The sequence below is a fragment of the Dermacentor albipictus genome, chromosome 2, assembly GCF_038994185.2.
Source record: "Dermacentor albipictus isolate Rhodes 1998 colony chromosome 2, USDA_Dalb.pri_finalv2, whole genome shotgun sequence".
NCBI classification, from domain to species: Eukaryota; Metazoa; Arthropoda; class Arachnida; order Ixodida; family Ixodidae; genus Dermacentor; species Dermacentor albipictus.
In genome coordinates this window covers 125644437-125661668 of record NC_091822.1, presented here as the reverse complement: position 1 = coordinate 125661668, position 17232 = coordinate 125644437, and the positions used below count along the sequence as shown (strand labels likewise).

Here is a 17232-nt window from a genome sequence, read left to right as displayed (position 1 = left end):
CGGCATAACGTGCTCCATCGTATAACCACGACATGCCCTCCCATCCATACCAGACCACGTCGCATGTCGCTTGAGAAGCCTCCGTTTGGCTGGCCAAATATTCTATCATATACTCGAGCTTCATGTCACCCGGCCGTCCTCAAGTACATCTCCACTTCACATGGTACCAAACGCGGTTTCAGATGACGGCGACCATGCAGAGAACACCGAGCACTGAATCGAGCAACTATACCAGACTGCTACTCTGTGCCACCACATTCATGGTATCACAACAAACTTGCACAGTGCGACAATTTCCTCCAAGGTGAACCTAGTGAAGGCATACCACCAGATACCAGTGGCACCAGAGAACGTCTCGAAGACCACGATAGCAAAATCTTTTGGACTATTTGAATTCCTTCGAATGCCGTTCGGACTTCGCAACTCCGCACAGACATTTTAGCACTTTATGGATGGTGTCCTACGACGGTGTCCCCTTTACATGGGTGATCTTATCGCTAGCGCCACTCCATCTGAACCCGAGGAACACATGCGAACCGTTTTTCGACGTCTTTCTGCATATCGCATCGTCGTTAATGGAGCAAAATGACAGCTGAGTATGTCCGAGCTGACCTTCCTGGGCCATACTATTTCAGTGCCAGAATTCGCCTTCACCCGGAAAAGCTCAAAGCTGTGCGAGAATTCCCGAAACCTAACACTAGGTGGCAGCTCCGCAAGTTTCTTGAACTGGTGAACTTCTATCGCCGTTTTGTACCTTAGTGCGCAGATATATCTTGCATCCTCTACACAGGCTACTATTAACTGCGGATAGCACAGTTTTAACCGTGACTTGGGCTGACGAAGCATGCATGCAACGCATTCCATCGAGTCAAGAGGCTTTGGCAAACGCTGATTTGCTTGTTGTTGTGACTTCTGGATGGAAGATGAGAAACGGACTCTTTACGCATACGAAGAAACGAAAAAACTTTATACAATATTTACAGACAGTGGATGATTGCGCACATGTAGCTGGAAGAGCGCATCAGACCGACTGGGTGGTTGGAGGCGACTCTGTCTTCACAATGGACCGGTTCTCCCTTAAGTCCTTTTGGGCGACTGCTCGTCGGCAGGAACCACGTAGGGCGGGTGATGACGTCACCCGCGTCGAATTCTTCATTCGTCGTGGAGATAGCTATGTGCTTCTTCAAGTCCCCTCCCATGTCGAATTCTTGATTCGTTGCGGAGAAGTGGGAGCTCTCGTCTCCTCGATGACCGACACGTAGTATGGAAGCTCCCGTCGCCTCGACGATAAGCACGCGGTATGGCACAATGTGTATCCGCAGCCGGGCATACCGCAGTGCATAATGGTCAATGCTTAGGACACAGCCATCGGCGCAGTGCTACAGCAGCTGAGCAACGCAGTCTGGCACCCGACATCTTCCTTCTCGAGATAGCTGACCCCTTCAGAAGAGCGCTACAGCACTTTCGGCCGAGAGTTGCTTGCCGTCTATGCTATTATCTGGCATATTCATCGCTATCTGGAAGGCGTCATTTTCGTTGTGCTTACGGACCACAAACCTCTCACATGCACCCTGCGTCTGCCGACATCGGAGAGAGGAACGCACACCTGTCGTGAGCCACGTCAGATGTGTTACGTATCCGAGTTCACTACTTACATCCGGCAGGTGAGCGGCCTCAACAATGTGGTCGCAGACGCCCTGTCACGCAGTCGAGTCAACACCCTTATCCTTTCTGGGGAACTAATTTGGCTCAGCTGGTTTCAGCTCAGCAAGCTGATCAAGAACTAAGTCAGTTGCTGACAACAGCAACCTCTCTGAAGTTGTAATGGCTACCTGTGCCCAGCTCAAAGGATCGAGTTTGCTGCGACGTATCAATGGACAACCCGGGTCCTTTCGTTCCCTCTGGCCTTCTTCGTACTATCTTCCCGTCGTTGCACAAGCTGGCACATCCGGGTCTTCGCGCCTCACAAAAACTAGTGACCGCTAGGTACGTCTGTAGATGTATAAATCGAGACGTCCGGCCGTGGACGCAAAAGTGCATCGCCTGCCAGCGCTCTAAAGCCCAGCGCCACACCGTCACGCCACTGGCGCGGTTTCCAGCGCCAGACGTGCGATTTGAGCGTGTGCATTTGCACATAGTCGGACCGCTGACACTTTATAATGGTCAATCGTATTTACTCATCTGCGCGGACAGATATACATGCTGGGTTGAAGCTGTACCTATCGAGGACATCACCGCTGACCCAATCGCGCATGCGTTTCAGTACCACTGGGTGGCTTGCTTCCGCGCGCCGTCCACAGTTACGACTGACCGCGACAGGCAGTTTGAATCTGCTCTTTTCGCTAGCATAACACGGCTGTTCGGCGTTTCTCGCATCAGAACTTCCTACTTACGGTTTCCACCGCCACTTTAAGGCAGCTCTCATGGCGACGGGAAGTCGAAGTTGGACAGAAACGACACCGCTAGTCCTTCTTGGTACTCGCTCAACGCTGAAAACCGACATTGGCTGCAGCGCCGCGAAGCTGGTGTATGGAACCACACTGCGACTGCCTGGCGAATTTTTCACAGGCTGTGGAGGTGAAAGACTTCTTGCTGTTGGCGACTACACTAGCCAGTTGCGAGACATCATTGGCAAGCTTCGTGCTACACACCTCGTCAGCTGGTGCCGCAACCCGCCCACGTGCACGCGGAACTATCGTCTTGCTCCCATGTGTTTGTGCGGCATGAGGCAGGGCGGCGACCTCTCCAACCACCGTACGATGGGACGTTCAAAGTGTTCCGCCGCAAAAACAAGCGCTTTACTGTGGGCATTCGTGGTAGACGCGAGGTGGTCTCTGATGATGGCGTGAAAGCGGTTCATATGCAGAATTCTGACTAGGCATTTTCGCGGCTGTGGCGACTATTGTCAGAGCGACGAAGGAAGCCACCGCGACTTCGTCCCGAACAACAGTGCGCTGCACACGCAGTGGGAGACAAACACTGCCGCCGTTCGACTGGACCTGTAACGTTGGGGCAGTTCGCTGGGGGGGGGGGGGGGGGGGGGGAGTGGTATAGTGAACGTCATCCACGCGCCACGATATCTGGCGTGCGTTTACATGGCTAGTTTATGGCGCCATTCTACTACACCATGTTATGCACGTGACAGGCAAGTCTGTGGCTGCACTACGTGAGAGGCATCAGGCCACGCCCTCCTCCCTTCACGGTTGCCTTGTTTGGCTCTGGATACAGGCTCATACTGCTGGCCTTTCTTCTAAACTATTTGCGTGGTACCACATTCACTACAATATCATCGATGCCACCACTTTCCCTGTGAGCAATATATCGTTGAGCGCGTCAAACTATCGCCGGAATTTCGTTGTCGGGGTCGCGCGACTGTGAATGCTAGCCGCCTAAATATACATTCAGCTCCCCTATCTTGTATGCACCCCGAGTCGCCAGGATGGTTCCGCTTCACGCCCAGGGTCAATGTAATCAAGCAGTGCCGCCTCGAGGTCTCGGTGGCAATTCGAAGACGACGACGACGATCCGTGGTGTAATTGCGAGAGATCTCGTGCTACTCGCTGTTGGTTGATTGATTGAATGATTGGTGCCTTTGTAATCAAATGTCATTACAGTGTTTAACGAGTTTTGAAATTTCGTTAAAAAGCACGAGTTTGAGATGAGTTAAACCAGTTGTAACGCAATTTTGTAGCCGTGCACACTGCCGGAATGAAAACAAGCGGCACTGTGCGACGAGCTAATGCTTCAAAGCTGGAACGAACGCCATTTGTGATTCCTTCTAGATTTCTTGCCAGAAACTAAAATCACAACTCACAATGTTCAACGACGAAACAGCATCTCCTGCTTACACAAAAAAAACTAAAGCATGCTATCAAAACGACATTTCGCCTCACGAGGTAACATTTGTCGTAATTTACTTTAGAGCTTCCGAGCGTGTTATCCGCTCACTGCTACCGTGCCCGTGGACAAAAGTACATTAGCGATAATACTCGTGCTCCTTAGAGCCCTTCTAACACTAATGTTAGGGCAAAACTTGAAGTTAAAAAAACCAAATTAGGCTTAAGATTACATCAGCACAATTTATGGAGCTCAATTCCTACAAGAAAGTACACTCCAGAATTGAAATGCCACATTGATATTTAAAATAAATAAAAGGAAAGCGACGCTCTTCTAGCCAGGATGAAAGAAGTTATCCCTGGGGAATTCTTTCAAACAAACAAGCCTAGTGTTTGATCACCTATTTCCTAATGCGCCAGTTTCTTTCCTATGTGTCTTTCTGGTGCGCCTCGTATGTTTCTTTCTAAGAACAATGAAACAATAGATTGCTGTCATTGGACCGCGATGACAAGCGACACCCATTCTTTCGACAACCATTTTATTTTTCGGGATTCTGCTCCGTGCTATTGCGGCGGTTTGAGAAGAACGAGGCAACTTTATGGAGCTTGTCATAAGAGAAGAGCCTATTTCGCTTCAGTTCTGAACCTGGATAGGCGGGTTCTTGGCGAGATAGCCAGGTGGCGAGAGACGACGTGGAGCAGCGAATATAAATGAGGTTGCAGCGACTATTACGCACGCACCGAAGAATCTACAGCGACGTGGCGCTTCTGTGCATTACGGCTGCACTGTGCAAAGAACGGATGGTGAAAAATCGCCCTTTAATGTGTCCAAGCCCATACAAGGGGCATAGAAGAAATTGATAGACAGCGCAATGCTCATTGGACGTCAAACCTGATACCAGCTTCGTTAGACGCCCAAGGACAAAACAAGGTTGCAGCAATGCCTTCGTAGGGGGGACATCAATACGGCAACATGTTATCCTTTGACAGGAAATTGAACCACTGAGCCTTGGGATGATGCATACAGTTTCGGCAGCCGCAGGACGAAAGCACAATGATGCATGCTTACCAACACGCACTTTAGCTGATTCGCAGTGTCAGAAACTAATCGAACAGCGTCAAAATTTTTCCATTGATCACATATCACTAAATTTGAAGTTAAAATGGGTAAGAAGATGGCAGTATACGTATTGTGCAATTGACTGTATAATCAACTTACGTCAATTTTAGTTAAAGCAGCGAAATTAACGTGTTCTACTGCTGACCTAAATATGGATGCTTATCTCAATCAGTGACGTCTTTACTTCAATCTGTTTACTTCAATGCGAAATGGCAAGAAATTTTCATAAAATATGTAAAAATATTACGCACTTGAATGTAACGCATGCAACACAAATATGTGAAGGAACCCCCTACTGTTTGTGAGAATCACGTATTGATTTCTTTCTAGTATGTAGTTAACTGTAGCCTGAAGCTGCAAAGACCATCTGCAATCTCTTTGCAGCTTTGTGCTCCAGTTTAGTGAATAATTATTATTTTAAAGAAACTTGGGGCCCTATAGCGTCGAACTATTCCAATATAGTTTGAAGAATGATAGGTGTAACGTTAAGGGATAAGAAAAGAGCAGATTGGGTGAGGGAACAAACGCGACGTAATGACATCTTAGTTGAAATCAAGAAAAAGAAATGGGCATGGGCAGGACATGTAATGAGGAGGGAAGATAACCGATGGTCATAAAGGGTTACGGACTGGATCCCAAGGGAAGGGATGCGTAGCAGGGGGCGGCAGAAAGTTAGGTGGGCGGATGAGATTCAGAAGTTTGCAGGGACGGCATGGCCACAATTAGTACATGACCGGGGTTGTTGGAGAAGTATGGGAGAGGCCTTTGCCCTGCAGTGGGCGTAACCAGGCTGATGATGCTGCTGCTGCTGCTGCTGCTGCTGCTGCTGCTGCTGCTGCTGATGATGATGATGATGATGATTCCAATATGTTTTTATTCCAATCTCCTGGTGTCAATTTTACGTAACCGCCGACTCGATATTTTGGCGGCGACCCGCACCGTTGCCAGAACAGCCCAATCAAACGCTTTCCTCGTTTATAGGAAGTCGCTTTTGTTTGCTTCCAGAAAAATAACATTGCCTACACTGAGCGGTTTTTCTTATCTAATTGGCTAAGAGGCGGGGAGCATACTAAAGTGGAAAGCGGTTCGATGGGACCGAGCGAGCGCACTGAAAATATATAGCCGGATGAAGAGGGAGATGCCGGCGTGCGCGATTGGTCCACTTTCCCTTACTTAGCTTGTAAACCAATGCACTCCGGCGGGTGAGAGCAGCCAGTGCCTGCTCTCGCCAGCTATCGTGCAGCTATCGGTGGCAGCCATCTTCTATTCCTTTCAGAAAGGAGCAGTTTCCGGCTATTCAAAAAAAAAAGAAATAGTATTACTCGAAATATTGACGCATCTTTAACGCATACAAGTTACTTTGACGGAATGAGTTTTCGCAGTTTTGCGGCGTCCAGTGACGGACAGGTGAAGTGGGTGCAGCCTGAAATCTTTTGACCAATAGCAGAGGGCCAATGGTGAAAAGGAGCCGAATCTGAAATAATTTTTGTTCGGTAAAATCATGCATAATCAGTGCGTATACATCATGTCAGATTGGGAGCTATCGTGGTTTTCGTGACGTCGCATAACAGACAGGCGAAGTGGGGACGGTCCAAAAAAGCTTTTGACTAATCTTGGAGGGCTGATTGCAGAATTGGAATAGACAAGTTTCGAATAGCTTTAAGTTATAGCGCCCATGGTTGGTTGTCTTGATAGCATATTCTTGTGTATTATCTGGCGATAATACGATGGCTAGTATTTATGCGTGAAAGGCTGGATTTGCACGCAAATCTGTTTACGTTTTGTTAACTTTATGCCATAAGCATATACCACCGCTGGAGGGCAGTTTCATAGCTTACTGGTGGAACGGCTTCGGCTTGAGGAATGGCAGATTGCTGCTTCACGTTCTGCAAAAACATCAAGGAAATTCCGCCTTTACACTATTTGTAGAGTGGGTGAAAAGAAATAATCTTCTGCAACAAGAACAATAACTACAACAAGGAAAACGTAAGTGCAGCTAGCGGCGGTGACTGCAATGGTGCCACATATGTAGTGCTTAGTCACGAACACCGGTTTTTACAAAGTAGGAGGGAGCACGTCAGAGCAAACTGATGTCAACGATATCTAGGGTGACTTTAAATTCCATGCACAATAAGAAATATACAATAACAGACTACACTGCAGCCAACGATAAATTGTTAACCAATCTTCATGTATAATTAAAAACTATGCGTAGTATTTATGTACTGCAATTCTTATCCCGAGCAACGCGTGCAATATTCTTGAACGCGAAGCGATTTACGCTGCCAATGTACAGAAATCTAAGTTGCTTGATAAAACTACGGTTGCACCCATTATTGTTAGAAGGATTCCCACGTCAGTGTCGAAATCCCGAGAGAAACCAGGGACCTTGAAGCTTAGAGTGCTTTGCAGAATGTCGCCAGTTTGATGAAACTCGGGATCTCCGGAGCTCTGGCGACACATTCACATGACTGAACTAATGGTATCAAGCCAAAAAATTGCCCGTTCGGATCCAATCCATGGTTTAATTTGAAAAAAAATGGCGCTTGCGTTGGGAACTTCGGTGTTTGCGCTGGCGTTGCTCGAGGAGGAAGGAGAGCGGGTGGCATTGCGAAACGCGTTTGGAGAAATGGCAGAAAGCGAATTCCAGCTTCGCTTTCGTTTCTCGAAACAAATAGTGTGTTGGTTGTACGGCGAATTCGACCCTATCATCGGTGCCAGCGAGCCACTGGAATTATGTTGCTGCCCCTTGAAAAGTGCGCCACTGCTCCCGTCGTTTCTTCTTTGTTTATTTGTTCTCCCTGTGCGCGACACCACCTAGGGACAACGCAGAGAAACAAATAGTTATAAATTGTAGTATTAACACTTACTACTATTTGAAAGCGTGTTTAAGCTTGCGAAGACAAAATTTAGATAAAGATTTCATTCATTGGAAGACGAGAAACATATCCTTTTGTAGTATACTGTTTGCAAACAAACGACAAACGAGGGAAGTAAACTTCCGGGGAGTTCACCACTTGCCGATTGGCTGCTCTCTCCACCCCATTCTCAGAAATTTTACATACCGACACTTTGTGACATTGCAGCAACCGAACAGAACGCGTATCGCACAAAGATGTCCGATCGCGCGCCCTTGATTTCCGTTATCAAAACGAAGTTGCGCCCGTCGAAGCCGGCACAGTGCCAATCGCAAGAGGGGCGCCTCGCGGCTGCACTCGGTTATCGCAGATGCGCAAGGAGAAAGATCGGAAGCATGCATGCTTGTAGCCATGAAGGGTTGCGCATGCGCTCAAGCGTCGGTCTCGACAACAGGGGTGCGCCGCTAGAAGGCGCGGAGGGCCGTTCCGCCACTCGCTCGCGCACCCCGCAAGATTTGTGGCCGAGTGTACTTTGCCTACTCCCATCTCATCTTCACTCACGTTGTAAGTACATCGCTAAGGTTTTACAACGCTACGTCGTCATTCGTGCACGGTGGGTTGGTCTCCTGATGTCCATGGCGGGTCAGTCTCGCACACCTACCATTTAATAATGACGGTCAGCATGCTACGAGGAATGGGTATGCGGCGTCCTACCATCCTCTATACGACAGTTCACAGTGGCTGGGAGCGTCCAATGTAACTGTCTGAGCCGACGCTTCCTCAAAAGCTACCGGTCCCGTATGCATTCCGAGGACGCACAGGCTTTGCTTTTTGACGTTAGGCGAATTTGGGACTGCAACGCATTCTCGGATCACGTGGGTCGTCCCTTAGCACGCCGCATAGCCAGCGAAGAAATGTTCTCTACAGGCGAAGGTGACGCAGCAACTATTCGTCGCTCCAGTGGACGTTTTCCGCCGCTCGAAGCGGTGGTCCAAGTTGCGGCTTCCGCCATGTATATATATATACACACACACACACACACACACACACACATATATATATATATATATATATATATATATATATATATATATATATATATATATATATATATATATATATATATAGGCCACGCCTCGCCTGCGGCATGTCACTCTTGTTCGCGTACAAGCTACGGCTGGCCACGCCCCACGTGCTCTCCGGGTACAGCAAAGCGGTGTTAAGAGACATCAAAACAGCTTGCTTGTCGAAATATAATAGGAATAACGGACACATTATCGTAGCAGATTGGTCAAAACACCACTCTCGAAAACACAAAGTGTTGACTGTCGCTGGTTTCTTTGTCTCATAACTGCAATGGCATCCGCACCACACTGCTACCTGCATCGTTCCTACATGGCACACAGAAAACAGCTGTTGGCACATCAGCGCACCTGTTCGCAAGCTGGCTGGGCGTTACCTATGCTGAACGATGACGACGAAGTGGTGTTGGAGTACGCGTCATTCTCCACGCAAACGCATCCCTAATGTCGATTGGGATAATCGTCCTGCCATCAGCGATGAATCAAAGCCGCAGTGTCGCAAACAGTTTCAGCGTCGACAAGCTTTCGCTTTTGTCGACCCGGTACGAAGGTGGCTCTCATATTAATGCATTATCATTACCGTATCATCTTTCCACCAGAAGTGATTGCCCTAAGGAGCATCGCTGATTCAGGGTGAAAAAATGTTTTGACAGTCCTTCCATGGACGTTGACTTATTTCGATGCTACCTGGCATGCCATATTGACGGGTTGCCTAAAAAATTCAGAGCCTTTCCACCCTGTGAAGAGTGAAGTCCAGCGAAGCTGGCGCTATGATTGGGTGTCCTATGTTGCGGTTTTTCTATGTTGGAGATTTACAATGTTGAAGTTGACTGTTATGAGTTTAGTATATTGGGCGCATAAAAAGAAATTTACTCAAAAATCCCGTTTGTCATAATTTGTTTCGTGATAATTGTAATCATTGCCTTGTGGTCACTGTGGTACACGGCAAGTGGATGCACTTTCATTGTGTTGATGTTCTTCCCGAAGGCTAGGTCGGTGCACGATTGGTGACGAGTGGTGGGTACGGTGGTATCTGCTAGGCACGAGGTCACGGGGTCAAATTCCGGACACGGCGGCCGCATTTCGATGAGGGCGAAATGCGAGAACACTCGTGGACATGGATTTAGGAGCACGTTAAGGAACCCCGCATGTTGAAAATTTCCGGAGACCCTCACTACGGTGTAGCTCGTAGCCAAATCGTGGTTTTGGCCCGTAGAACCCCATAATGTCATTTTTTTTTTGTGGTGGCATCAGTGAAACACTTTAGGCCAAAGCACTCCAACATAAATGCAAGTATCCACGCCCCTTCGGGTCTGCTCTCATCGACATGGGAATCTACCACGATCGCGATGGACGTATTGTCGGTGGGCTTAATCTTCCCGATGACATTCACCATAAGCTTTTCGATTCAGACACGCCAGAGCAGATGCACTGCCGCAATGGACACGCTGCTACTTCATGCTGTTGCGCAGAACATACGCCACCAATCGTGGCCAAGTCTCCGGCGAACCAAAGATGATCACGCACGATTGGTGGGTGGAGACACTGACGTTTTATTATAGCGCGGCTACGCCAATCACGGTGCGCGCTCTAGTGCGCCGCGCAGGTGGCCGCTGAAGAGCGCGCGCCGCGGTATTGCGTAATGTTGGAAGAGACGGCGCTCGTGTCGAGGAGTATACAGAACTTGGGAAAGGGGCGTCAGCAGTTGGGAGGAGTATAAATAATTGGTCTATGTGCACGGAGACGAGATCCGCCAGAATCTAGCCATAGGAGCTTCTTTGTAACAAGACGTAGTTTCGCCCCAAAGGCGAAGCATCTATTGCTATAGCAAATTAGCAGACAGCCGTACGACGTAAGGATAGTATCTCTATAGGCCGTGCCAAGCTGTAAAAAATGGCTTGCTAACCAAATTAAGAAGTATAGTCTCAGCGCGCACAGCAAATATAAACACGTCCCACTCGATGGTTTCGGACATTCGTTGTCAAAGCGCTGGCGTGAGGAAACGTGGCAGCTGCTTCATGCGAAGTGATATTAGTGCTGCCTATCGCTGCAATGCAGAGCGGCCGCCAAGGACACGCAGTACGCACAAAGCTACGAGAAGCCGACCTATACCTATAGGGCTCTTGCATTGCCCAGGGGGCGCTGCGAAAATGGTGCTAAACAGTGCCCTCTGTCCTGCACTGGGTAGTACCAAGCTTGGTCGTCTACTTCGGAAAGCACTTTTACAATATGGACCCGCCACTTTCGGTTTTGTTGTACCACGGCTTGCGGCGAATATCGGGCGCCAAATATTTTTTCAGGGGTGGTAGGTTGCGTAAAGGCAATAAATTATGCAACGCCGAATACGTGTACGCCGTTCAAGAAATAAGCGGCGAAGTTTTAGCGCGTTGTCAATCGCAAGTGAAGAGATCGCGTACGAAGTTGAACTTTAGATAACGTTTGCACGCTGCTAGATTCATGCGCACAAACGCGAGCAAATGCTTGCTATAAATGATTCACAGCACCGATAAGCAGACATCATGTATAGGGAACTGCTCGAGGCACGAGGGTACGCACTGTGACGGCAGCGGTCTTTCAGCATGCCGCGATGTACGAACAGCTCGAACGCACGATCGTACGCGCCGCGACGGCAGCGGTCTTTCGACATGCCGCGAAACGGCGGGCCTCCTGCAATCTTTGTTGGCTGCATACCGCTAGACAGGTAGTTATGCCTGCAGTGTAGTAGCGGCCATCTGTCCCTTTAGCAACTGATAAATAACTGATGCAATGCATATATGAGCTCGCAGTAACGAACGTGCGAATCGCCCTGCAGCGCGAGCTCGTGCGCTGCTCGCTTCATGTAGCTTTTAATGACAGCGCTCGAACATCGATGCGCTGCAATCAAACCTTGCTGCGCTGCCTCAACGTGCTCGCTTGAGGTCAAGGATGAGCACATTTAAGTTTCCAACCTGTGCTGCTTGTAGTGGAGTAGTGAATTGTCACCCAATCAGCCCGACCATTTGTGATCATTTGCACACACCTGGTCACTTCACCAGTTCGCACCAGACGAACTGTTAAATGTCGCTGTGGCCGGGACTCGAATCGTGAATCACCAGCCATGCCTGCTGCTATGTCGGTCTCCCGTCGGGACGGTAGGTGCAAAAGACAGAATTTTAGAAGGCAGATAAACAAGCTTCAAGACCGGCGAAGCAGTCAGCATGGCGCGAAGTTTCGCTTATCCAGCGCGACGAACTGCAGCTATCCAGCGCGCCCGACGCTCCACTTCGTGAGGCCTTGAAGGAAAACGGTAGAGTCTGATGTTTGGATTCAGGCCTTGTTCACGGAAGCCCACGACGCAGAAGTAACGATGGTGTCGCTTTTTCGAGGCTGAGCTAGGTCTGAGCACGGCCGTGTGTACGGCGCGAGGGCCCACGTGATGCTATTAGGCCGATAGCGACGCGGCGTCGGCCTGAGTGCGCGAGGAGAAGGCGGCATTCTTCGAAGCGTGGCACTACTTTACGAAGTTTAAGGGGTTTTACTTCCTCTTCGCATTCGTCCTTTTCGCGAGGGCGAGATGGAGCTGCAATCGTCGGCTCCTCTCGCACGCTTTCGTTCGCGTATTTCCCTCGCGGCCACGGTGTTCACGAGCTTCGACTTAGTACGGAGCCACACGGTGACGCCAACGGCAAAAATGCGTTTGGAGTGTCCACGTAAATAATAACTATTCCAATAAAACGGCTCGATATTCAACACTGCCTCGCTTGTAAATAGAATGCTGCGTTAGTCTGATTGTGCATTGCGCAGAGCAGGCCCACCGGTTTGGCAACTAGAGCGTCTGGGCCTGCGCCAACGGTAAGATGGCTTTATATATATTGTTTGCTGTGCACGTAGCGCCGAGCATAGCTGGCTCTTGGTGCCTCGTTCAGCCTGTAGAGAGCCACGTCGAGCATATCGGTGCACTTCCATTCAACGTCTTTTCTCGTGAAGCGACGCGTGAGGCCGAAGCGACGGATTGCTATGCTTGAGAAATTTTAAACATTTTAAAGCACTTCTTCCTTTCTTTCTTTTTTTTTGTGGAACGTGGCAGAAGAAGCTAGAAAGATCGATCGATAGACACCTCTGAATCAACTTAAAGAGGCTTTGTGGAAACGTACTCCATAGTTGACAGAGTGAAGCAGCAGGACGTCACTGGCGAGGCTGATTACAGCGGACACTGATGAAAGGCCTAGCATAGTCGGAGTCCGGTAGGTACAAGTAAAATACGTCCACGTGCGAGCTGCACAGAAAAAAAAGAAACCTACATTCTCAGAATAGGCACATTGAATACTCAGTACCGTTAATTCTCCGCGCTAAGTTGCAACGGTATAGCGCCATGTTAGAGGCGTAGCAATCACAGAAAGTACGAATAAAATAAATTAAAAAATTAGGAAATGAGGAAAATACCTCTTTCGGTGGTCAGTACATGCCAGGGACTCGCAAATTTCGTATTGCATGAAAAAATATTTCTTCCAATAAAAGACCTGTGGCATCAAGTCATTACGATAAATTGTTTAATACATAATTAGCAATGATTTGTTACTTAGTCACTTCGTTGTTCGTGCGTATAATGCCCACTACCTTAGAGTAATTCAGTTCTGGAGAAGACCTGTGTGACACACCAGATAATACTTAAAAAGCGTTAGCTCAAACAAAATTAACCTATATACTTTGTGGTAATGTTGCTTCACTGACGTCTGAGGGAAAACAACTATATGCACAGATATCACTAAGAAATAAAAAAGAGCAAAAATAAAGAGCCTTTGTAGTGAAAGAATATGATGTTCAACTAACATGCCATCGACATATTTTAAAGTTTACAGTCACTCTGCAAGGGGAAATAGTAAAAGCCCTGCAGCGGAGGCTCCAACTTAAACAGAGTTCAGCTGTCTCTATTTTTATTTTTGCGTAGTTAGGAGCACATTTTTTCGGTTTGCACTTGCATTCAAAAATTAGTTTTGTTTCCAGTTATAGTTTTCTAGATTAGCTTTCAGTGAAGTTTTTTAGGTGTGTAATTCAGCACGCCGAACTGGCCGTTATTGTGTTTCAAAAAAAATCTGAATTTATACTTTATTCACGCTGAAACGTGCTGCAGGATTTTACGTCCTGCTCTCCGGAACTGTTGTCGCAGTCAATATACAACATAACAAATAGTTCCGCAGCCATTACACAGTGAGGGTACAACGCCATAAGATATAGGGCATTTTTTCCAGTTAAAGTCGAAATCACACAGCCTTCAGCACAATGCAATAGCCAACAGAAAAATTACTTACGCCAAACGGGGATTGCCATGCTCGCAAGAGAGGTTAGCACAGAAAGAGAGTTCGTTACCTGTAATTCGGCAAATTTGCAAAAAAAAAAAATCGGTATGCAAGACTTGATATTTCGATGCACAATATGCTTAGTTTCCAAGTTACTTGTTCAAGTACCATGACACTTCCATAAAAAGATCTAAACATAGCAAATTATTTTAGTTTATTAGTTACACAGATACGTATTCCAAAGTTTGTTGGAGAACTCACGAAATTATATAGGTAAGGGTAGGGCAATCAGCGTATAGACGCTATGCAAGCAGCCGGAAAATTCAGGCATTTCAAACGCGCAAAAAAAAAGCACAGGGATATTGTGAGTGCGATGCTGACGCTGATCTCCAACACTATATACATGCGCAGCATGGAGAACTGACAAACAAATCAGCGTTGGAGGGGAAACAGACTTTCTTGATGCCATTATTTTGTGCGTTAGCTTTTCTTTGCCAGTTGCCATGCTTTTATACATTCACAGAATTTGTGATGGGTGTGGTCGAAAGGCTCTTTCACATCCACCGTCATGGCGGTTAGTGGTCTGGCTTACAATTCCTGTGCTAAATCTAGTACAAACACCCAAATACCCGGGAATGTCCACGGTGCATCGGCCGCCGCTGTAGATCAACTGCCAGACCACCTTGGGCGCCGTGTGGAGTGTTTAGGTTCGGCTCCCCCCGGTGGCAAGTTGTGTTTACGACGAATTGTAGTACACCTGAACATTAACATTGAATTATGTTTTTCTTGGCTTAATTTTTCGTTGGCCTTATCTTGCCATAACTAGCTAGAAAAGGAAAAGCCGACCTTAACTGTTTCGTGAAGGACGCTTTAATATCGGATGCATAGGATTTGTAGTGAGTCAGTCAAAGGATAAACTAAGCCAATGTGGATCGGTCAAAAGTAGAGGAAAAAACATGGGATTTACCTAAACCTCGATTAAATTAAGCTCGGAAATTACCTAAGACTTTCCAAAGCGGGCATTTCAACATTGCATAAAATAATAAAGTGCCACGCAAAAGAGGTTAGCGTTAGTTAAGAGGTCGTTTATGAATTACATAGCGTCAAGACGGTCTAGTTGCAGCAAAAGGTCCTTGAGATGGCCGTATTGGTCGAAAACTGTCACAGTGAGTATAGAAAATGACTTACGGCGCATATAGCGGATACGATAGCCACGACGACTGCGTCGACCATCTTTGTCTGTTCTTCTTCACCTTCGTCTTCACCCAACACTTCGTTGTGTGGTATAAAACAAAAAAGTAAGTATTGCATAACGCAAGACTAATAATTACATTTAATACGTTTGTTTATTTAGCAAGGCAAAACTGAAGTGCAGTATCTGGGAAGAAATAAATCATCGGTATTTGTGGTTTTACAGGTTTCAACTTGAAAACACGGACAGTGTTGTCTGCGCCTTACATTTCCAAGCACAAATCTTCACAAACTCTCTCAGGTTCCTGGCGTTCTAAATTGATATGTAATTTTTTATTTCAAATGTAAACAGGCGAACACAATTATACTAACGCATACGCTAAAGCAGACTGTTGCAAGAAAATACCTTACACTTTGCTAAGGACTTGCAGCTGCAGTGCTGAATAGGATTTCAGGTAGAGTGAAGTTATCTTTTTCTGACTTCACTCGTTTTTATGGCGTCAACATTTCTCATTGTGTCTCTAGTTATACTGAAATAATTTTCCTGACTCACCCGATCCTTCGTCGATCTACCACAGGGAGCATCAGCCACTCGTGGAAGAAAATAAACAAACAAACCAACGTAGAGCAGGACCGCTGACACTCTAGGCAAAAGTGGTAAAGCACAGGAATAGATTATGTGGGAGGGTTTTGTTGAGGTTTATTACAGCGGAGTTGTATATGTCTGCCCTCCCATAGATTTTTCAAACACGAGGTCGCGGGATCGAATCCCGGTGATGGCGGCCGCATTTCGATGGGGGCGAATTGCAAAAAACAACCGCGTACTTAGATTCAGGTACACGTTAAAGAACCCCAGGCGGTCCAAATTTCCGTAGTACCAGATCGTACCTTTGAAACGTAAAACCCCATAATATTTAGAGATTTTTCAATGTCCATGCCTCAAAACTCCCGCGCTCTCTACGTTTAGGCAAAGCGAATCAGTGAGGAATGCGTACACCTGGCGTAGCAAGAGGAAAACTAAGAAACCACCCAATACTACATAACGCGGCGCTGGCTGTATGAAGTTATCGGATCAAACCACTAAGGCATGTGCTGACATCTGGCGTAGCAAAAGTAAAGCTAGGAAACGGGCGGCGAGTAGAAGCGAAGATCGTGTCTAGAGTGTACTAGACAATTCTAGTACACTCTAATTGTGCCCGCGAAGCTGCCCGTAATCAGCGGACTCGACAGGAAGACGCGAAGCGCGAAGCGGAGAATGCGGCGAAGCGACGCAGGCACCATGCCAGTAAATTGGACGAGCGCAAGGGTGCATATCATATGCAAAATTTCAGATGGACTTTCTGGACAGGCATTTCGGATTCAGTTGTGCGGTGAGCGACAGACTGTGGTTCGAGAACGATTTGATGATAATTGGTGACGTTCGAGATGCCGCGAAGTGTGAACGTAATGCGGCTTTGACAGCTACCCCCAGCTCCTGACTTAGCCAGCTGCTCGGTTTGTGTGTGCCGAGGCAGTGGTAATGGCCGTATCGCGCATCGATCATTTGGTGTTACATGTGGTTGCTAACAAGCCATCTGCCGCTTTTCCGCGCCTGCGGAAAGAACTGAATAGGCAGTTAGTATGTTGCGTGCGCCGATATAGGGAGGCCGCGTGTAGTTGCATATACTGCCGAAGAACAAGCTGCTCACGAGGCCCAACTTCGGGTCCGCAGATGTAAGCGTGAGTGAGTGGCGGGCGGCACGAACCAGCTAGGCGCGTGCCGAGGAGGCTGCCAGTAAGCGGAGAGAGAGAGAGAGAGAGAGAATAACTTTATTGAATTGCGGAAATGGGGATAGGGGATTAGGAGCTTGATGGGTGGTGCCCCAAGTC

The 17232-nt window shown here is 47.6% G+C and overlaps 1 protein-coding gene across 1 annotated transcript in view; it reads right to left on the bottom strand.

The window, feature by feature from the left end:
- The window catches only part of LOC139055773 (uncharacterized), a 29734-nt gene extending 14304 nt beyond the window's left edge, over positions 1 to 15430 (bottom strand). Inside the window, exons 1-5 of the mRNA XM_070533318.1 lie at positions 15361 to 15430; positions 14802 to 14929; positions 14185 to 14242; positions 13030 to 13151; positions 6795 to 6842 (exon numbers count right to left, since the gene is read on the bottom strand). Of these exons, the coding sequence (XP_070389419.1) occupies positions 6795 to 6842; positions 13030 to 13151; positions 14185 to 14242; positions 14802 to 14929; positions 15361 to 15367 (363 nt within the window). The 5' untranslated portion in view covers positions 15368 to 15430. The remainder of the gene's footprint in view (positions 1 to 6794; positions 6843 to 13029; positions 13152 to 14184; positions 14243 to 14801; positions 14930 to 15360) is intronic.
- Between the last annotated feature and the right edge of the window lie 1802 nt (positions 15431 to 17232).